Here is a 23,069-nt window from a genome sequence, read left to right as displayed (position 1 = left end):
TGCACATTCTTACATTCATTTGATTTTAAACTAGGAAGAGCAGGATAGGTGATTTTTGTCATTGTATTCTCTGTTGCACAAAGTTGTTTTCTTACACAAGACAAACTAATATTTACAAAACTACAAAAAATACTGTTTTGAAAACCTCACAGAGTTATGAATCAAGCATTTTAATTTTTAGGCACATAACATGGCAGGAACAGACATCCTAACCAAGGATAAATAAGGAATAGTGGCTTTAAAAGTGGCTGTGTGTTTAGGATAGTACTGGCTGTCTTAAGGGGGCACAAAAATTTACATTTTTATCCTGAAAAAATCCTTCACAGTTTGTAATACAAGACACACACACAGAAAACATTTGGTTGCTTTCATTTGTGTCTTCTGTATTTGATGCAGCAAGGATCAAGAGTCCATCAGGAGTTTGATACAGTTGTCAAACCAAGTTTGGTTTGGGATTTTCAGTCCGGGCCATTTTGTGAACTCCTGGTGAGTTGTAATAATTCTGCAAGATCAAAGTTTGCAGTTTGTTAATAAGAAAACACTCATAAACTCATAAAATGTGAGTCTTACTGACCCTCATTGCAGTGGATATCCAGGGTAGGAAGCGGGACACTCTAGTGTACACTCCAGGTTTTTTTGGCATCGCACAACCTGTTCCCCAACTCACCACCCCGAGTAGACGATACCGACTTGTCTTGGAGAGACAGTCTTCAGCCACAAAAGGACCACCACTGTCTCCCTGAAAACACAGGAGATCAAAGATCAAACCAGACTTCATTACATGCTTTAAACTACAGAGCACTTCTGACCTGACAGGCATCTATGCCCCCTTTCTCAAAGCCAGCACAGAACATGGTGGTGGTGATCTGGTTGTCATAATAATCTGGAGCGTTACACACAGTGTCACTGATGATGGGCACGTGGGCCTCCTGAAGGACATCCGCCAGATGACCTGAGTGTGACCCCCAACATTTATTCCCAACTTTGTATCAAAAATATTGTAGTATCAAGTCATGTTACATGGAGGCTGAGGACTTACCATAGTACCCCACGTTTCCCCAACCTGTGACCGTCCCCATTTGACCGTCAATTAGTCTTTGACCATAAGTTGGCAGGCACACAGGCTGGATGTATTCTGAACACATATGATACATAATGAAGATTCAATAAAGTCCACTGCCTTTTAGTTTGACAAATAAAGCAGCAGACACAAAAAAAATAAGAATAAACTGGCAATTAAAAAAAACTACCACTAGATGTCAGCCTGGATCTACTTTTATATGAGGTAGTGTGGGTGTTTAAGTGGACCTCATTTTTAGAGCAGGGGTAAATGTCATGGACACCTGAGAACCATGATTACAATCACAGAAACATCCAGGACAGTTGTCCTGTGCCACAGGGACAGGGAGCAAAATTAGACCCTATCATTTTATTATACTCTAATGTGGACTCCTCTTCTAGATATTGTCCAGGGCCTCATCAACTTTCACAAAACATGCTAGATTACAATTAAGTGGTCATAATAAAGTATGTTTTGTAATTCAAGACAGCCAGCATAAATGCAATGGAAGCATCTTGTCCAATCTTGATACTATTGTGTGGCATAAAGAGCTACTGTCCAGCTGACTTTTGTACAAGAGTCTGGAAACCTGAAGCTTTTAATTGACAACAATTGTCTCCACAGTATGTCACGTTTCTCAGTCTTGCTCTGTAAAATGAACCACTGGAGGTTAGTTCTGTATGTTGCTATTTTACCATTGAAAGTCAGAGGTTGAGTCAGAGCCAGGACAGCGATATCACGGCTGTTGTCATCGATGTTGGAGTCGACAAATGGCAGGTAGCTGCTGTGATACACAATGGTTTTTACTTCAGCCACATTTGCGTTCACAGGTTTATTGTAGATGGACCCCAGAAGAACTCGCCAGCGGTTCACAAAGCGATATCGCCTGCCAACAACAAAAAATCATATGTACAATAATGAAGCCTGATAATAAATTTATAAATGGTTTATTTAAAAATTAATTTATAAAGGCACAATTTAGGCCAGTTTCCAATCTGTATCTCGGGAGCTACTAGTAGCTCTCCACCTCCTTCCAAGTAGCTCACCAAGGGATTTCTGAATTATACGTATTGCTCTAAATAACTCAGATTTAACTGATTAAACGCCTATTTCCACTGTGGATGTATTATTTTGATGCCTAACTTTGTGCACTAAAAAAAGTTAAAAAGTTAATAATGGTGTATGTTTTATAGGCATTTAACTGTACCTCTTCTATGATTTGCCATGACTCTTATATTTACTTAATTTCTGGCAAACGCTAAAATGAGTAGCTCTCTTGTATTTTTATTTTACTAAAAGTAGCTCACAGAAGGAAAAGGTTGGAGAACCTCGATTTACACAAATATTAGTATTAGTATATATTATAGTTCTATAGGATTCCTTGAATGAACATGAGTAGAGTTGGATTCTACTTAGAAGTTAGATAATAAAATATATAAAAATAGGCTACATTATTTACAAGTTGTATACGCTATATGCCATCATATTTATTTGACCATTTAAATGGAGATTTGACTAAAAATGACAAAAAGCCCAATGCAACTTAATGGCCTTATGATTGTACAGCCTTGTTAAATATCTGTTAAGGACTCACTCGGGAAAGCAGTGAGCAGCCGATACGATCCAGCGGTTGGAGATTATGGAGCCTCCGCACTGGTGCACCCCGTCATACTGCAAACTGACCTGCCATGGCCAGCTGCCCTGTCTGCTGTCCAATCCCCCCACAATACGGTCTGCTGCAAAAGTACGCCTCCCACAGTCTAAGGCACAGATAACAATCAATACAAATATTGCATACAGTGTTTATTGGTGTACAAATATTCTTGGTGTTTTGGTTTTGAACACACCATTACAGTGGATTACTTGTATGTGTCAAGTTTATTATGTATATTTCCATTGGTGGATGAAGTACTCAATTCTGTTACTAAAGTAAAAGTACAGATATCAGGGCAAAAGATTACTTAAGTAAAAGTATCAGATGTATCACAACGTATCACAAGTATCACTACATAGATTTTTTTTTTTAAGTTTTAGAACAATAAAAGGATGAAAAGAAATGATTTTGATAATAGTGGGTTCAATTAATGGATTCACTTAATTTGTAAATTTTTCTAACTGCTTTGTGTTTTTGTGTGTTTGGTTTGATCAAAGTTGGGTTGTTAACTCAAATTAAATGTGCTAAAAATAAGTCTAAGCCTTTTCAGCAGGGAAATGTAGTGTAAAATGTAGTGGAGAAGAATGTACAGACACGTGCTCTCAAATGAAGTAAAAGTAAAACGTATCCACCATAAAATGTACACAAGTAAAGTACAGATACCTAAAAATTATACTTTTACTTTTGTACTTCATTATTGTCTACCACTGCATATTTCAGAGTAATGAAACTGCACTTTACCTTGGCACAGTACTGTCAAGACTTCTCTACTCTCACAGTTACTAGAAGAAAAACAATCCAGACATTTGGTATTTAGTTCAGCCAAATTCAAATTCTGATTTTTTGTTTTTACCATGGGAAAAGTGAATCTTTGATTTTCTTGCCGTAGCTGAGCTCGTCTGTTCTGACGCAGAAAAACTCTCCTCCATCTCCACTGGCGTCCGGAACAGATGTGATGGAGTAATTCACCACACTGGAACGTTCATACAGTGTTTATTACCCCTACAAGATGCACATTGCACAATAATATGTCTTATGTTGCTGCTCTCACCTAACAAACCCAACTTCCTCGCAGATGATGCTCGCCAGCAGCTCATTGGTCGAACATGAACAGACCTGGCGCCATCTTTTTTGGGCTGAGTCAAAAACTCTGAGGCGCTGGTCAGGTGAGTTTACCTGGACTGTGACCATTTTGTTGTTACTCATCACACCAAACACTGTCCAGACCTTTGCTCTCAGGTTCTTGCAAATACACAATGTAATCACACATTATGATTTACTTACCATCATAAAACCCAGTTTCTTCCTCCATTGTACAATATGAAACTGAAAAAGACACAAATGGTATTATTACTTGGTTCAAAGTTTTTTGGTTAGATCTTATGCTTTTGTGGCTGTATTGAAAAAAGATGCCCCCTGACCTACGGCCCAGACAGCTGCCCCGATGGCTCCCAGGGTCATGAGTATCACACAAACCCCAATAACGCGGCACGGAGTCAGCACACAGGTCAGAGAGATTGCCCTGCTCCCTAAAACACACACAAGAACATAGATCTGATCCCCACTGGTCTCTGTAGCATGAATAATCCTAATGATGATATTAATGTAATCTTACATATATATATTTTGCATTTATAAATACCACAAAACAGCCTTGATAGCATGATAGTACCACCTAAAACACTACTACAATACTTGAATTACATAACTCAAGAACAGAAAATTAAATATTAGCAATCTGTATTGTTCATCTACCAATTAATGGAATATATTTAGGGAAAAAATAGCAGACAAGATATAATTTTGACTATTGCCCTACTTTATTGAGTGAACCGCTAAAAATGCCCATCTCCTTGTCTACTGGCATAACAGCAAATTTTCTGACACTGGCCAAAAAGTACAAGTGACACCGACTGGATCAATAGTCTAAAGTTTGACTATTTTAAAGCCAGTACAAACTCTTCAGTGCAACATGCACAGAGCCTATTTCTTTAATCATAGACAAGAGACAAGCTGACCTACAACAACTCTATCAAGTCTGTTTGAATTGAGGGAATTAAGTGTACACAATATGTTGCAGCAATTTTGATTTCTTACACATGACTCTTTTTTGTTTAAATGTTTGCCTTTTTTGCTATTTCACAAATAGAATAATTCATTAGTTATTCACACAAGACGTATTTGAATCTGTTGATTTTACCTAACTCTTTAAATGAGACCACTGTATATATCAATAGCTACAGAAAAAAAGTACAAAAATATACTGTAAAGTGCATCTATAACACTGAAACTCAACAGAAATAATTATCTGTAAACAAATAAGCAAATGCAGAATCATAACTGCTGCTATGAAAACAGAATGGTGGTGCACATAGGGCCACAGTGAGGTGAGTTTAGATATCTCTATTATGAGTAGTTCAGGTCACAATGAGAATAGTTTCTAAGCTAATATAATCGTGTACATGTATTACTATAGATTTAGTAATACATGTACATGATTCATCACAACATACAGTGATTTGCAAACTGATTTAGCATGGGTTATAGGATGGTCAAAAATCAGATACTAATCGATACGAAAACTAGTATCAAAACTAGAAACTTATATTAGCAGGTATTGATAGTAAAAAAAAAAGTCGCTTTCACAGGACAGAAATTAACCTTTCCTGAATGGCATTAGAATGAGTTATAAGCTCACATAGACTAGTACACACTCATGGACTACAATGAAACCTACCTAGACAACTGAGGGATTACACAGATATAAGGCCACAGGGTAATGAAGAAGAAAATACTTTATTTTAATATTTAACTTATTTCATGTTGAAAATTACTTTCTATTGTCTAAATAAAGAGTGTTTTATTGGTACTGAATATCGAGTCTATTCCTTTCAGATCTAGAGTTTGAAATTTTAGTACTGTATTGTACAACACTAATGAGTTATACTCAATACCTTTTCATACAGACACCCTAGGCAGACAGACAGCTCAGATTTGTAAACAAAAAAAAACAAAAACATTGTACTATGACACAATAATACACTACATTACACAACAGAGACTATGTAATTATAGTGTCTGTTCTTTCACATATGTATCATCAAAAGGGCCCATTAACACATCATCACATCCAGGGCCGTTACTGGCCATTTGGGTGCCCTAAGCACAAAAGCTTTGTGGTGCCCCACCACAACACCCCACCCTGCCCTGCCCAGAATGAACAATAATTAAGAATTTATCAGTGTGATTTGCTTTATTTCCAAAATAAATCCACCAAACATGAAAGTTAAAATAATACATTATTTAAAAAGAGCAATAAATAAATACCACCACCACATTATAAACAAAGGTTTGTGCAGTGACTTCAGACTGACATTGAACTGAACATTGTAAACACAGAACAAGTATGTATCCTTGTATGCAGTGGTGGCTGGTTGTATAATTTTTTTTGTAGGGGCGCCTATATATATATATATATATGTATATATATATATATATATATATATATATATATATATATATATATATATATATATATATATATATATATATATATATGTGTGTGTGTGTGTGTGTGTGTGTGTGTGTGTGTGTGTGTGTGTGTGTGTGTGTGTGTGTGTGTGTATATGTATATATATATATATATATATATATATATATATATATAGTATATATATATATTTATCAGAGCACAACACACAGCCAAGCGCAAAAAGTTTATGCAACACACCACTCACAACCAGCCCCAACAATACAACACACCACTCACAACCAGCCCCAACAATACAATGTAACACACCACTCACAACCAGCCCCAACAACACAACGCAACACACCACTCACAACCAGCCCCAACAACACAATGTAACACACCTCACAACCAGCCCAACAACACACGCAACACACCACTCACAACCAGCCCCAACAACACAACGCAACACACCACTCACAACCAGCCCCAACAACACAATGTAACACACCATCACAACCAGCCCCAACAACACAACGCAACACACCACTCACAACCAGCCCCAACAACACAATGTAACACACCACACAACCAGCCCCAACAACACAACGCAACACACCACTCACAACCAGCCCCAACAACACAATGTAACACACACTCACAACCAGCCCCAACAACACAACACACAACTCACAACCAGCCCCAACAACACAATGTAACACACCACTCACAACCAGCCCCAACAACACAACGCAACAACTCACTACAACAGCAATCAGCAACAACACAATGTAACACACCACTCACAACCAGCCCCAACAACACAACGCAACACACCACTCACAACCAGTCCTAAAAACACAACGTAACACACCGCTCACACCCAGCCCCAACAACACAACATGATCCACAGCTCACACCCAGCCTCAACAATGTCAGCAAAACTAGAATAAGAGGCTACGGTCACAACACGAACACATGGCATCAGTGCCACTCATACAACACACCTGGCAGAACATGGGAGCGGCTCTGCCGCACCCACAAGCTCATTCACACACTATTTGCCTGTGAGGCTCTGTCACCAGATTTGCCCTAAACTAATGAAAACAAGCCCCTTACCTTCTCCAGAGGACTGAAGCAAAGTGTGTCCTCTATCCACTTTCTGTCTCCAAAAGTGTATTATTGTCTAGTATGAAGAAATGAAACTAGTCTAAGTCCCAGTCCAGTCAGGTCTGTGATGTGCGGTCCAGGAGTCTTAATCCTAATTCCAATTTAAGTCTGGAAGTTACGGCCAATAAATATTACGACACCAGGCAGGCGCTCAGGTGAAACTTTTCTGCCCAAAAACAAGCAGACAGAGACTTTGATACAGCAGCGAGCGAATGCCCGGTTGCTTTTGTATTGCTTATACACAGTGTTGGGAGTAATGTATTATAAAAGTAATGTATTACAGTAATGCGTTGATTTTTGCTGTAACGCAGTAATGTAAGGCATTACAGGGGGAAAAATTTTAATATTTTACTCGGTACAAATGTGAGTAACGTGTGTTACAATGCTTTTTAACCTGGATTGAAGTGGTGGGTTTTTCTTCATAGAAATTCGCTAAAATCACCGTGAAATCAGCAGCGGTGAAACGCCGGAGACGCGGCCGGATAAACCTTCAGTTAACCGCGGGTGAAAGGACCGACCCAGAACTCTACGCTGTTTAGACCTGGTTTAGACCTGGGTCACTTCTGGTTTAGACCTGGTTTACAGTCGTCCCTCGCTCTAACGCGATTCACTTTTCGCGGTCTCGCTGTTTCGCTGATTTTTAGATTTATTTTTTTTTGTGCAATTTTGCATGCCTTTTGTTTTTAGTGTATGAACACGTATTGCGTTCCTCCCGCTGCGTCCTGATCGGCTAAGGGACTCCTGTCTCCTCTACAGTACAGTACAGAATATGTTCAGCTGCCAAATTTAAATAAATGTTCAATCTGTATCAGTGTGATTCTGAAGTGCTGTATGTCTGCAAGTTTTCTCTCCGACAAAATCCACAACGTCGACGAAATGTTCTACACCGACAAAGTCTCCTGCGCTCACACCCAAAAGACAGAGGAAGATGCAAACCATCGCACAAAAAGTTGGACTTCTGGACACGTTGAATGAAGGTAGAAGTTACGCGCTGTAGCAGAGTTTTGCACCGGGTCTTGTACCCGCAAATATTTGCTGAAATCAGGACCGTGAGCCCCCGCAGCAGGGTCCATAAAGCGCGATCGGGCGACAGCAGCTCTTACCTCCATGAGGTGCGGAGCAAAGCCGGTCCTTTCTCCTGCGTCACCTTCGAGCCCGTCCCGACAGTGAGTCCTGTTTTAGTCCTAGTTCAGTTCTGGTTTAGTCCTCCTCTTCAGTCCTGGAATCAGTCTGAGGTTAGTCCTGTTATAGTCCTGGTTTAGTCCTGGTTCAGCTCTGGTTTAGTCCTGGTTTAGACCTTGTTTAGTCCTGGTTCAGTCCATATACGGCTCAAAAGTTCAGCTTTTTCGCAGTTATTTTGGTGAGAGTAACTTAAAGTAATGCAATAGTAATGTAATGCCTTACATTTCATTTTAAATGCAGTAATATTGTAATGTAACGAATTACTTTGAAATGACAGTAATAAGTAATAAATAACGCATTACAGTTTTAAAGTAACTTGCCCAACAGTGAACTTATACATATTAACATGCTTTACACATACTTAACATACAATATATATCGTTACTAGTACCGAGCCTAAACGTTATTATAGCAATATATATGCTATACTGACCTTATATACAGTAGTAGCTCATATCTGCTGCAAATGTATAGCCTATTCAAATTCTGCCAAACCATTTTAAAGTTTTTTTTAAAGATCCTATATTACATGAAACTGAGTTTTAAGTTATGTTATAATGCTGTTACCCTCAAAACCATACCTTGAGTTATGTTGTGTTTCAGTCACATATTTCAATCCCCAGAACTCAAAATGCTCTGTTCCACCTTGTGATGTCATAAAGACAGTTGTTTTTTTTTTGGTTTGTTTGTTTGTTTATTTTATCTTTTGTTGCAATTTCAGGGCTGAAATTATCCAAATAATTCTATTGAAGGTGTATAGAGTTTAAGCACTTCCTTCCTATTACCACATGACATCACCAGTATGAGGGTTTGTGTGTTAAACATGTATGAATGAAACAACACACAAATCCAGGTATGTTTGTGATGAGGAAAGAACATCATAACATAGATCAGAAAATAGTACAAAACCTTGCACTTCCATCTCAACCAATTAACTCAATTACTTCCAAAATGTGATATGCACTCAAATATATTTAAAAGGTATATCTTAAAAGTAAATTAATATACTCAATACTCAATATAAAACAGTGACGGCCAAATGGTTCATGATATTCTTAAATGATATCGTTCCTTGTCTTTTCACCCTCTTCAGTCACACTATCCAAAAGCCTCATACCTAGGAATGCTTCTTCCATCAACATCTATCTAACACAATAATCATGTTATTGTTCAAGGATTTTGCTGCAGTGAATGCCTGAACGATCACATAGCAATGAGGAGGAAGTAGCCTTATGCATCTGCCAAAATAATAATTAAATACACTATTATGTTTAAACTTGTTATTTTCCTTTGTTTCGAGGATTCACTTTTTTCACTGTATTTAAACTTCCATGATTTTTCTCTTTTTTTTTTTATTACCAAGTACAGGTCAGAGCAGAACAAATGGGCTTTTGTTTCTACTTCTACCTGAGAGCAGCTTCCTGTGAGTGCCTTTGTTCAAGCGCTCCAGCCACAACATACCATGTTCAAAATCTAATTCTATGCAGCCAACATATACATCATGCAATTAGCAAAGATGTCATTTTTGTGCTTTATCATAAATAAACAATAAGTTATCATTAAATAGTACACTCCATACAAATATGGCAAATTCACAGGGCTGGTTGATATGTTTAGAGGGTACCATACATCCATACATATTTTCAAGAATTCATCAGACCTCACTTTTAGTTAATTTTTTTTTTATTTTTTTTATTTCTGACTTTAAGTTATCCTGTGCAAAAATGTGCATTTTTGCAGTTGAATTACTTATAGATTAAATACTACAATGCTTTGTAAATATAGTAGACAGTTAAAAATAGCAGCTGTGCCACGTTGTGTGAGCAGAGTGAGGCGTGGCCATGGCCAATGTGAGAAACACTGGAGACACCACGAGTCTGACTCACTGTTACCATAAAGACGAGAAGAAATAAACAACCGAATGTCATAAATATTAGTCTGCTTACATCCATATGGGCTATAAGCTTAATCAGGCATCTAGAGTAGGGTAAACAAGAAATATACAATGTAAACACAGATCAGTTCCACAGTTAGAAGGTGTCCCACCTAAAGTTAAGTACAGGCATGCTCTAAACCACATCATAAGACCTTAAGTCCAGTTCAAGACGAGACTCTCCACAGTGAATCAACGCCCACAGTGAAGTCAGACACTGAGCAAACTGCAAGAAAAGCTCATAAAGAACACTACGAGATCTGGAGAGCTGAAGATGTGACTGTCCAACGATTCAGCATTAGCCTCTGGTTCAAGGTAAGTTACAGTAATTATTTTTCTGTGTCATTATATGATTGCAAGTCATACTGTAGTAATGTAACAAAAACTGACTGACAGTCAGCACTGAAAAACTGTTAAGATTTATATTTGATATCACTAAAAATTTACATCATGAACATGAAGTTTGATAAGGTCACAAATATTACTATATTGTTAATTCATTCATTTTAATTATAGAATGTTGTTTATGCTGTATTCACCATGCTTTTATATATATATATATATATATATATATATATATATATATATATATATATATATGTGTGTGTGTGTGTGTGTGTGTGTGTGTGTATGTATATATGTATGTATATATATATATATATATATATATATATATATATATATATATATATATATATATATATATATATATATATATATATATATATATATATATATATATATATATATGCCTGTTTAAAAACCGCTGCCCTTAGGTCAGGTTAGTGGCTGAATGTCTTTGCCACACCTGGGCAACTGCCACATAATATTAGAAGAATTCTTATGTTATATGGATTATTATTATTATTATTATTATTAGTAGTAGTAGTAGTATTAGTATTTACATATTTATGTATTATTATTATTATTAGTAGTAGTAGTAGTAGTAGTAGTAGTAGCAGCAGCAGTAGTAGTAGTTGTAGTAATAGCAGCAGCAGTAGAAGTAGTAATGGTAGCAGTAGTAGTAGTATACATTATTGTACAACATTGCTATATAACACTGACGAATAAGGAATGACAGAAATTGCAACTACAACTATATTATACACTGTATAAAAAAATTTAAGAAAAGTCAGATGTGAAATATGTAAAAACGCTACAATGTCAGTTTTACACAGTTAATGGTTAACAGTGTAGTGGACTGATGTCTGACAAACAGACAGCTGCAGCATGACCACAGCATAAGTTTGTGTGTCTATACCGAAGCATGTGTATGTGAGAGTCCTACTCACCCATCTTCCCGTCCGTCACAACTTTCTCTGCATACATCTTTAGGGGTTTGTAGTAAAACTGGACTACTTCTTTCCTCCTCCTGAAAATCTTAAAATTTTACAGAAAAATCCTGTGTCAAACCAGTAAAAAAAATTTACTCTAGTTTGAACGGCAAATATTACATAATAGCATATTCAGTGCATGATTATAGCTGTGTGATTACAAATCTGTATTTGAGGTTCAATTTTCTTTTTTCAGTTATTTATTAGTTCTTCACATAATGTTATATAGACCAGACCATGGAACCAATACCCATTACATTACACAAAATGTAGCCATAATAATCTAGAGGTCTAACTTGAGAAATTTGATAATTTTTTTTTTTTTAATGAATAGTGTGGCAAGACTAAAACAGAACTAGGTTGGTTTTAAATAAATAATACGTACCGACAGCTTCCCCTTAAAAAACAATTATTTCATAAAACAAAATGAGGATTCATAACTAAACATATAAGCTATTTATCCACAAGGTGTACCTAAATGCAAAGAGGCTCACCTGTATTTCCTCGAACAGGTGAAGTACTCTGCTCAATAAAAAAGGGAATTATTTAGTCCGGTTTAGGAGTAAAATTCTTTAATAATGTTTAAAATCCACAGAGGATAAATCCCAGTTTGCGTAAATCCTTCTTTTGTTCCGTTCGCAGGTTAGTGACCCCAAAGCGAGAACAAATGAAAAACAGCGTTTTAGCCACAAACAAACTCCTTGAGTCTAACCAAAGCCATAGCCATTCTTCTCCAAAAGAAACGACACTGACATTTGGGGAGATGGGTGTTAATTAGGCCTATTCTCGCTCGTTATTTTCTCGAAGTTATTCCAGTTTGAGTGGCTCGTTTCGGGGCATCGAGCAGTGCGCACTGGAGGGGCACAGCTGACGTCAAGTCCCGTTTGTAAATGGACACAAGGGGGACATGAGTGCACCATTCAAACGGCTCTGCCCCGGGCCACTGCGCACCTGCACAGGTAGACAGCACGATATTCACAGTCTGGCTGACAGGTCTACTGATGCTGATACGCGTGCTATTTGTTGTGTTATAGCTTAGATCAAATGCCTCGGACTCCCCCAGAAATTAAGTAGTGCAGTGGGCTACTGAAGTCTGCCATTTCCTATAGGCCTACAAGCACAACACGTGACTATAACACGTGATCCAAATTTTACTTTTGCTGAGGACAGTTTATCCAACATAACCTACAGTTCAACTCGCTGAACTCTGTTTGGCATCCGCACTCTTGTATGCATAATTCGAAAAAATATAGGCCTACTTAAGTGGAAATTGTAGTGATATACAACATCATTGAAAAGCTGTTCATATTATTAAAACTTTATTTTAGTAGGCAAAACATAAAAGAATCTTATTTACAATGTTGGCCTGGGTGGGAAGCCAGTACAAAGGGAAAAGAGAGGGAGAGGAGAGAAAATCTTTTCCATTATTTCTGAATATACAAAGAAGTCTAACTGGGGAACACTACATAAGAACAGTGTGCATTCATTACACCCTTGTGGTCAGTCGACTAAACTATTCAACTTCCTTTTTTCAAATTTCCTTTTAAGTATAAAAGGGAACTCATTATGACACTTTTTCTCTGTAGAAGTCGAAGAGTCTGGGCAAACAAATAAGACTGATCCAGTATTTTGCATTGACTAAGCAGACACAGGTGAAGATTCTCAAAAGTGAACCAGTAGAAAGACCAGGATGGAGACCTACATAACTCAAATACACTGGATTGCTCTTATCATCTCTCTCAATGGTAAGTCCAAGCTCCAAACTCTAGAGTAAAGTTTTTAAACATTTCTAAGGGTGTACCAAAGTAGATTTAGTAGTGGTTTTATTAAATTAAAACTGCTCAACCACTACTATCACGCCACCATACAAATTTCACTTAAACATCAAGTCATTTTTGCAGTAAAAAGAAATACTATGATTGCCAGGGTTACTTCATCCATCCCTACTAACATACAGAACTGTAGTGACTTTTATTAGTTTTAGTTGCTTGTTCTAATGCTTTAATCTTCTGTTCAGGTGTTCTTGCTGGTGAGTGGTCGGTGAATGTTCCAAGTAAGATTTGCACTGTGACTGGCTCCTCGGTGGTTCTACCTTGTTCCTATGACATTCCTGAAAGCAAAGATGGACACCAGGTTGAAGTCAAGTCTGAAATGTGGTGTTTAGGAAATGAACACTGTATTACACCAAGGTTAGTTTAATATTTACTGTGGAACCAAACCTTATAACATGTGTTGATATCACCTCATGATCTTCTTGTTTCAGATATGTTTACCACAGTGCAGGCATCTTCCTTGAGCCATTGTACCAAAATAGAGTTGAGTATCTTGGAAAACTGGGATCAAAGAACTGTTCACTAAAGATTTCAAGTCTGCAAGAATCAGACGGTGGAACTTATGTTTTCTACCTCATCACCAACCACACAACTGAGAAGATGCCAGCGCAGAAGGGAATTCAACTACTGGTGTCAGGTGTGCCCAAGCCCTCAAAAATAATTGAGTGTAATCAACAAATGTATTTTTGAATAAATATAAATAAAGCTCTATATGTGGGGTAAGTTGTTCCCCACCGACTGTAAGGGGGCTGGTTCAAATTCCATCCATAGTTTTATTATTATATTATATAAATATTATTCATCCATATCATTGTATTTTAGATTTTGTCAAAATGAGAATTGGGCCTAAACTTTACAAAACCTGGAACCTAGACTAAAGCATGACAAAACCAGAAATAAAACAGGACTGATCCAGGTCTGTATCAAATAAACAGGGACCAATCTGAACACAGTTTTAGTCAAGACCATTTGACTTTGTTTTTGTTTGAGGGTAAACGAGCTTTGGCAATTTGTGGCTCAATACCACCTCATATTTAAAGCTGGTTTTGAGGTAATTATTTAGAAATATGTTTTGTTTTTCTTATGTCTTAGTCTGTTGTCACTCAGTACATTAAATCTCCAATGACTAATAACTATTTTTTTCCAGGTTCTCCTTCTGCTGTCTCAGTATTAGCTGGTCCTTCCTCTGTAATAAGGGAGAGACAGTCCGTCAGTCTGTCCTGCTGCAGTCCTGGACAATCACTGGGAGTTCTTTGGTTCAAGTCCTCCAGCTCAGAGCCTAAACACACTGGATCAGAGTGGACCATCAGCAAAGCTTCACGTGAAGACTCAGGGAGCTATTACTGCCAAGTCCAGACCAAAGACCAAGTACTGAAGTCAAAAGAGCTGATTCTTGATGTACAATGTAAGTGAGATGACTTACGTATTAGAGATAGGGCTGGTATTTGCAGTTTTAAGCGTTCAACTATGAACATTCTGCAAAGACAGGTATTTTGTTTAAGCTGACAAACTTCTTAAAGAGAAGAATTGAGCAATATTTTAAAGTTGCATTACTTTACTGGGGAGGGGTCTGTCACTTGTTTGTTCCCATGGAGATATTGTTGCTTTGTCTAGAATGTTACACAGTATGGCATTAAAATATCTATTTTGCTTTCATTGAGGCGTTGCTCAAAAATATCTTGCATTTACTGTGGGTGAGGCTGCCTTTCCACAGATCTTCCGTGTAACTTTTCCTTCTGGGGCCAGTTGCTTGTGTCCACATAGAGACAGATACGTTTTATACCATACTGTGGAATTTTCCAGGCAAGCAATAACATTTCAGTGGAAACAAGCAGTTGATGAAGCCTCCACCCAAAAAGCTGCATAATGTACCTTTAATATTTAAGTTGAATATTGAAAGATCACTACAAAAAATGTCATTATCCTCTTTTCTTATAGGTTACTTGTAAAACAGTGCTCCTGCATGAGTGAGGGATTACACAGACTAGTGCTGTGGATGTCAAAAAATTAAAAATAATAAACATTTATTCTTTTCTTATGTAGTTTATCAGGTCCTACATATCTCAGCCATCAGCTGCTCAAGATTTTAATAAATCTGTAAAAGTGCTGGGCATTACAAAAAAACATAAAAACCTATATCGGTCAATCTCTGTATTCTTTTTATTAAATAAAAAGAATACATATCCTTTGTCATTGTGAACAACTGTAGACTTAGACAAACACCAATATAAATGGTAATAATAAATTCAAAATAAGAGTGTAGTGTATGACACATGGCACAGATAGACTATTAATTATTTACTTGAATTTTTTCATAGACCCCCCACAGAAAACCATACTGTCTTCATTCATGTATACTGCAGAGGAAGGTGTTGTCACTCTGACCTGCAGCAGTGAAGCTAACCCTCCTGTCCACACATACACCTGGTATAAGGGAGCAGCCTGTGAGTCTGGGGCAGACACTAGTTTTTATAAGTCTGTCCTGTCTTTGGCCTCGGAGACAGAAGGAGGTCTCACTCTGAGCAGAGTCAACGCGACCTCTGACGTCAGTGAAGAGCTCTGCTGTGTGGCCCGTAACCGACACGGGTCACAGAAGAGCTCCAGAGTCAGCAGGAAATCAGGTACAAAGTGACAACTATCTCGAATGGTCAATAGAAGCTGTATTAGACTTTATTCTAATGTAAATATGCATTATATTCACCAATTACAATTAGTGCATATTTTGAGTGCAATTTAAAGCACACTTATACTCTTGGTTGAATCAAAATAGATTTTAGCTAGATGCATGTTTGTAAAGTGAACAGGATGTAGTATTTTTGGCTTTTTATTAAAAAATTTTGTTTTCATCATTTGTCATACTTCTTACTTAAATGTATTTTCCAGTCTTATGTCTGTTACTGTGTGTTCTTTATATAGAAACATCAAACTCCGGAAATAGATTGGTGTTTCTAGGAGTGGCTATTGCTGTGCTGCTAGCAATTATTGCAGTCATTGCTTTTATGATGAAAAGGTATGTAATCTAAATTATTTTGCCTTAACACATTGTTTATTTTGAAGAATTATTTTTACTTGGCGTAATGTTTTAATTATAGACATTTTACTGTTGTACATGTTATAATAAATATTCTTATTTTGTTTTCCAGAAAAAATAAATCTTCAAGGAACCAGTCATATGCTCTAGCTGCAACTACTTCTACAGAACCTTAAACAAAAATATTTTGGACTATAGCTAGTTTTCAAGTTGTGTTTCTGGCACAGTGGCATTGAAAGAGCAAGGATTTTTGGAACTACAGTCCACAACCAAAGACATAGCCAGATTTGGGTATTGTACATACGCATGTTGTTGAACTGTGTCATATTTGTATAGCTTTAAATAAGCTCAAACATGATAAAGACTGAAGAAAACTGAAGGAGGAGGGAGACCATGAGGACAGTGACTCGGACAAAAGGACAATGCACTGATACAAGATCCATCCCACTGCTCCCCCAAGGACTATTTTTAGATCAAAACTTGAAGGAATGGGACCAAATAATTATAACTGCTATCACTCCACAATGTATTTTTATGTCATCAGTTGTACCATTATAAGTTTAATTACTTTGAGTCAATGTTTACTATTATGAATTAGCTGTTTTGTATCCTACTGTAGGTCTATTTGCATTTTTACGTAAAATAAACGCTTGTACACAAGAGGGCGCCAAACACCTGCTCATCTTACCATTATCCACTTTTTTAAAATGACGTTTTACCCAGTTTATCTCCTACCATTTAACGATCCATTTTTTACAAAACGTTTGAATGATAAATTATTTTACCATTACCTTTATGAAACAAGCAACAAGTTTTTATATTCTTCTGCAAATGTTTAACTTGCTTCCTGTAGCTTTTGTAGTTCAATATTTAAGAAAAATACATTGAAATATTTCTTTTGTTTTTTTGTATTACTGTATTACTGTACTGTAAGTTTTGCATGAGGGCAGATGTAACTGTCAAAGAAAGCTAAACATGATTATACTGAAAAAGACTTGAATGAGTGGCGAAACATATTCACTCTTAATGATCCTATATTACACAAAATTGATTCTTGTGAGCTTTAAGCCATGTTATAATGTTGTTATCTCATCAAAAGCATATCCGGAGTTATGTTTTGTTTCATTCACATGTTTAATTAATCCTTTTTTATCAGTCTGTTTATATGTCTCCAAATTTCAAAATTCTCTGCTCTACCTTGTGATGTCATGTAGTGGTAGTTTTAAAGTTAAAAGAGTTTACTTTTTGCTCAGTGCAGACTGGTAAATCCAGAGCTGAAATGATCCAAATCATTCCGGTGAAGATGTATGGAGTTTAAAAACATAGTGGAACACTTTCTGTATTTCCACATGACATCACAAGGAGGAACATCTTGAAAAGAAAACAGCGTTAATATGTAGGGTTTGTGTGTTAAACGTGTCAATGAAACAAAACACAACTCCGAGTATGTTTATAACAAATAAAGTAATATGGTCCTTTTAACACTTTTGTCCAGCTGACAGAATACATTTTTGATGATTGATTAAAAATATTTCTACAGTAGTGGTTGACTTTCTGAGACCCTTTAGAGAAGAACGTCACTACAATGTATTGTTAGAATGTATGTCAGTCTTTGATGGGTAGAGAGAAGCCTGAGATTTGTAGCAGGCAGCCTCCAATGAGCGTCTCTAGTTCAAGCCTGACCAGTTTGTCTCGTTTCAAACTCTTGTGAATGAGGAAGATGTAAAGTGTTTCCAGTCCACACGACTGCAGGAAGATGTAAGCAAACCAAAACAGGTACTAATCTTTTAATACTAAATCTACTAATTTTTCTCTTTTAAAGATTTTATTACAGTAATGACACATATAGGAGGATTCATATTGATGTTGTAGTTGACGAGCTGTGATAAGTAGTTTGTATATTTATCTCAACAATCTACAAAGCTAAAATATATCACTGGGATCTCTAGCTTTTTACCTTTTTGCTTTTTAAAGCTCTAAATGGGGTATGTACAGTTATTAAGGATTTAAGAGTGCAGAGAGTTATACATCTGAAGTATACATTTACAATGATGATAGGCATGTCATGATTAAATTTTTTATTATTCAGCATAATTTCAATAATTAAAATCTAAACCCTTTGGGGAACTACTTGGAAAGTGATGGAGAGCTCTGGTAAATATGTAAAGAATATGTACAATATGGCAGCACTTAGGATACAAAGCAGAGTCCTTGTCATATCACTTGTAATATTTGAAAACTGTAATTACAATAAACTGTAAAAATAAGATGCTTGGTTTGTCACTATGGTAACACGTATTTTTCTTTCTGATGCTCACAAAGTTTTAAACACAAATCAGAGCCAACAGAACAAATCAATATGGAAAGAGGTGCAGAATTGTTTGCGAGGAAGAGCATCTTTGTGATTCTGGCCATCCTCCAAATCACGAAACACACCTCAGGTAATTATTTCACAGAACAACATTGCAGTCTACAAATAGATTTTCTATAAACGGATTAAACTCACTGATTAAACTCAAATACACTGTAGGCAAGATTGTGCAGCAATGTAGTGAAGAGTATAATACAAGATATCAAATGTAGGCTAACCCAAAAAACTTTAAGCTACAGCTGAGATTTTACTTACTCATGTGCAAAAATAGATTTTCCACTTTTGAAGTTAGTGACAAACTTGACACCAAATACATGGGTTCTACAGCATATTTTTTCTGTAAAGGCTTTATGTCGTAGAAGAAAAGCTAATTATAATGTTATTAATATTAATGTTTTTATGACAAGATTATCACTCTGTTTAGTCTGCATACTACGTTCTCAAAGATGTAAAGTTTGTTGACCCAAAATACATCATGAAATTCCTTTTTCTTTTTCAGCTCAAACTACCACAACTCCCTCCTCCAACACCACACTCTCCCCCTCAGCTTCTGTCCCACCCTCCACGTCCTCAGGACCGCATCCTGGCTCGTCCCAAAGCTACCTAACTCTGCCCTCAAACATAACGGTGGGACTGGGCGATCCGGCACAGTTCCGGTGTGGAGTCCCCAAAAGCTCTGAGGGTCTCACCTTCACTTTCTATGGAAGTGCTCATAACTACACCCTCAGCTGCCCCAACGGACACATAGAGGACATACCACAGGTCAAAGAACATTAATAATAATAAAACAATCTAGGCAACTTAAATACTGTATATGGACTAACTGACAATTTTGTCTTTGTAAAAAATATAGTTTGAACATCAGTTTAATACATTATATTTTCATATATCCATATATGAATTTTTGCTATGGAAGTTATGCCCTTTACTTGACATCTATTGAGATCATTACAGTACCATGACTTTGTAATGTCTTTCCAGGCCCTTGAGGGGTATTGCCAGGTACATTTAGAAGAGCTGCTGGCTGGGTGGGTCCTAAAAGGCACATCTTTACCAGACAATGGTATAAGAGTTGTATGTCAACGAAGCGGCCACCCGGCTGCACCCACAGCATACTTGTATGTATATGGTAAGGTTAATTTATCCAGCCTTTTAGCCAGAAATGAAACAATATTAAACTTATTGTTGAGGTTATTTCTTACCAGATAATGGCTCAGGAGATGCTCTCCTGATTGGTCTGGCTATTGGAGGATTTTTCGGTACAGTAACGGTGTTTGGTTTGTTCTACCTGATGCTGACAAAATCTGAGAGGCTCCGTATCTGCTTTAGTGGTGAGAATAAATAAGTCATTTTCATTTTATGTTGTATAAGTTCAATACAGATTATAATGGTTTATAATGTATTGTTCCTTTCTTTAGGTAAAAACAACTCACCAGAAGATATGACAGAAATCGTGGACAACATTGAAGCCACTGCTACGTCTCCTATGCCCACCCTTAATGAGAAAATGAGAGATCTTTGATGATTACACATGTCCATATTCCTTGTTAAGCCTGATACTTTGAACCAATAACATCTATTAATGAAATATAAATATAAATATAAATAGTGTGGCTCCACAAATTCTCAAAACATGAAGGCTTTTTATTGTATTATTTTTAAATAGAATATGCACACAGCACTAATTTCCCCCCAAAAAAACTCTGCTATGAACTCTTATTATGCTTGTGTTTGTGTCTATATGAAGAATGTTGTATACTGAAGATCAAATAAAAGATGGTACATTTGTGCTTCTTCAAAACTTTTTCCCCCTTCAGTCTAATAATTCAGTGTTACTCCCTCTAGTGGTCAAAACTTTACACTTCACCATGAATGACACAGTTGGAAGAGATGATGTACACAGTGGTCAGGATTGTCAATTGATACATAGGCATACACAAAAGAGTCACTACCAAAAACAAACCTTTTAAATCACTCAAGCAAGAACAGAATATAGGCCAAATATGGGTAAGAAATAAATAATGCAGTAAGCAGTGGCAAAACGGGTTATATTACTTTCCTTTTAACATAAACATAAAAAAAAAAAAGAAAAATAGGGCTATAGGATCATATTACCTTAACTTATTGTGAATGTAGGGTTTAATCAGTTGTTGCTTTTCATTAACATTTGGTTTGCCATCACTAACTTTGATTTGTTGTGTTTAGTTTCGTATATTTTTAAATTCTACATTAACAAAAGTACCTTTTAGGTATGTTGTTATTTATTGATGCACCGGGGAAAACAATGAAACAACTTTTAAATGTCTAGAATATAAAATAAAGCTTTGCAAATTTTTTGTACCACATTGCCCTTGTCTTTTTTTAAATGTCAGAACAAATTGTGCGATTAGATGATAAAAAGTATGACTCTAACCTACCCACTCAGTTACATCTGAACAAAAATAGCATTATACTTCATATTCATACTTGTACTCTTACTCACAAGTATTGTCTGAGTCAAGGAATGATTCCTTCGTCTGTGGTCCTCAGTTCATCAGCTCGTCTGGTCCTTCATGTTGTGACACCTGACAGAGGTCACACACACCACACACAGGCAGCGGCCCACCAGCAGGGGGCGTCTCTCCAATGACCCTGAATCACAACAGAAACAGAGCTACATGTTTACACAGCTGTTCACACGCCTCATGCAACTTCATGACACTTTCTGATGTCTGTCTACACTCTCTAGAGCAAAACACAGGGAATGGCATAAGTGAAATGCTTAAACAGTCAAATCCACAAACTATACAGTTGTAAAAGAAAATGTATTGCATTTGAATTTTCTACAAAGCTTCTGCAACTCTGGGCCAAGGCAGGGCATTCACAAAAAGACACAGAATACACAAAACTTTTACACTGATCCAATGAAAACAATTAAAATTTACAAATACCATCTGGCATCATCAAACTGTTTTTCAGTTATTATAAAGTATAAAATCATGTATTAAAGTTTTAATTGTTGATAGAATAAATAAACTTTTTGTATTAACCTTCTTGAATATAAAGAGTACAGACTTCAAATTTATTGCATTAACACAAAGAACAGCAAAACTTCTTCCTCCAAACCATACACTTTTACTGAGAGAGGATTGACTATAGACCCCTCACTGAAAAAGAGGCAACAAATCATAATTTTTAATGCATAGACCAACAATGATTGTTTATTTGACTTGGATGTAGTGAGTGATTTTCCTTTAACTGACTTGTGTGTACATTTGAGCCCTGCAGCTTCTTGTTGATGTATAAACAGCACAAATGCCACCATCACAAAGGCCCGTGCTGAAAGTGTCAGCAAATCTCTGTGTGTCTGTGTGTGTAAGCAGATAACATAACACATGATAACCTGCATTGTTCACTGTGTGTTTGAGACGACCTCTAACGAACAATGTCCTGTGACAGTTAACTAAATCAACAATAGTTTAATGATTGGGATGAGCTAAACAAGGCATTAAAGCAGTAACTGACAGAAGAGACATTTATGACTTCCTCCATAAAAATGCATTGATATGGTTGACTGACACTGAAATGTGAAGAATTCATTTTAGTATATGAAGGCAGAGTAGGCCCATATGTAGTGTTTTCTTCATTGAAAATAAGGTCTATTCCAAATATGTTTTCAAGTAAATGTGATGTTACTTGAAATTATGCAAGTAAACAAAAATTAGTACATAAAATACAGCAGGTTTGTACTTATAGTACTGTGCTAATAGCACTTATAGATGTTTGGCATTTATTCAACATCCTGAAGTGGCATGGCACCCAAAAATGCATAATGTGAAAAATGTATAGCATGTTCAGATTAGTTGAATTGTTAGGAGGACCACAGCCTCAATAACAGACAGCAGGTGTTGGGCACTTCCTGTGCTGTAGCCTGAGGGATAATGTCATATCTAAATATGTCATGTCCTCTAAACATTAGCCTACATAGACTAAAAGATCACGTGTTGATTGCATAAAATATTTAAGTCCCCTCAATTGTTTGTATAATCACTAT

At 36.6% G+C, this 23,069-nt stretch overlaps 3 protein-coding genes across 3 annotated transcripts; 2 read left to right on the top strand and 1 right to left on the bottom strand.

Moving 5' to 3' along the window:
• Positions 1-38: 38 nt before the first annotated feature.
• hpn (hepsin) lies at positions 39-12,895 on the bottom strand. The gene is made up of 13 exons (XM_020937373.2): positions 12,297-12,895; positions 11,761-11,848; positions 4,136-4,243; positions 3,999-4,040; positions 3,766-3,895; positions 3,568-3,687; positions 3,456-3,496; positions 2,655-2,820; positions 1,756-1,946; positions 1,040-1,135; positions 810-952; positions 575-739; positions 39-502 (listed from the first exon to the last, which is right to left on the bottom strand). Exons 2-13 carry the CDS (start codon positions 11,795-11,797, stop codon positions 434-436), a joined length of 1,308 nt encoding a protein of 435 aa, XP_020793032.1. The 5' UTR covers positions 11,798-11,848; positions 12,297-12,895; the 3' UTR covers positions 39-433.
• Positions 10,636-18,207, top strand: LOC110171450 (B-cell receptor CD22-like). The gene is made up of 8 exons (XM_055163776.1): positions 10,636-10,783; positions 13,389-13,547; positions 13,820-13,991; positions 14,066-14,271; positions 14,782-15,039; positions 15,953-16,255; positions 16,551-16,644; positions 16,778-18,207. The coding sequence occupies exons 2-8, from the start codon at positions 13,493-13,495 to the stop codon at positions 16,839-16,841; spliced, it is 1,152 nt and encodes a 383-aa protein (XP_055019751.1). The 5' UTR covers positions 10,636-10,783; positions 13,389-13,492; the 3' UTR covers positions 16,842-18,207.
• A 129-nt stretch (positions 18,208-18,336) lies between these two features.
• Positions 18,337-20,816, top strand: LOC110171840 (uncharacterized). The gene is made up of 6 exons (XM_020937633.2): positions 18,337-18,441; positions 18,988-19,106; positions 19,536-19,798; positions 20,018-20,165; positions 20,242-20,367; positions 20,455-20,816. The coding sequence occupies exons 2-6, from the start codon at positions 19,025-19,027 to the stop codon at positions 20,556-20,558; spliced, it is 723 nt and encodes a 240-aa protein (XP_020793292.1). The 5' UTR covers positions 18,337-18,441; positions 18,988-19,024; the 3' UTR covers positions 20,559-20,816.
• The last annotated feature ends 2,253 nt before the right edge of the window (positions 20,817-23,069 follow it).

Source organism: Boleophthalmus pectinirostris, unplaced genomic scaffold, assembly GCF_026225935.1.
Source record: "Boleophthalmus pectinirostris isolate CB_2022bp ecotype Guang Dong unplaced genomic scaffold, ASM2622593v1 HiC_scaffold_6, whole genome shotgun sequence".
NCBI classification, from domain to species: Eukaryota; Metazoa; Chordata; class Actinopteri; order Gobiiformes; family Gobiidae; genus Boleophthalmus; species Boleophthalmus pectinirostris.
Note: the sequence above shows the minus strand (reverse complement) of the source record. Positions and strands in the feature narration are given on the sequence as shown.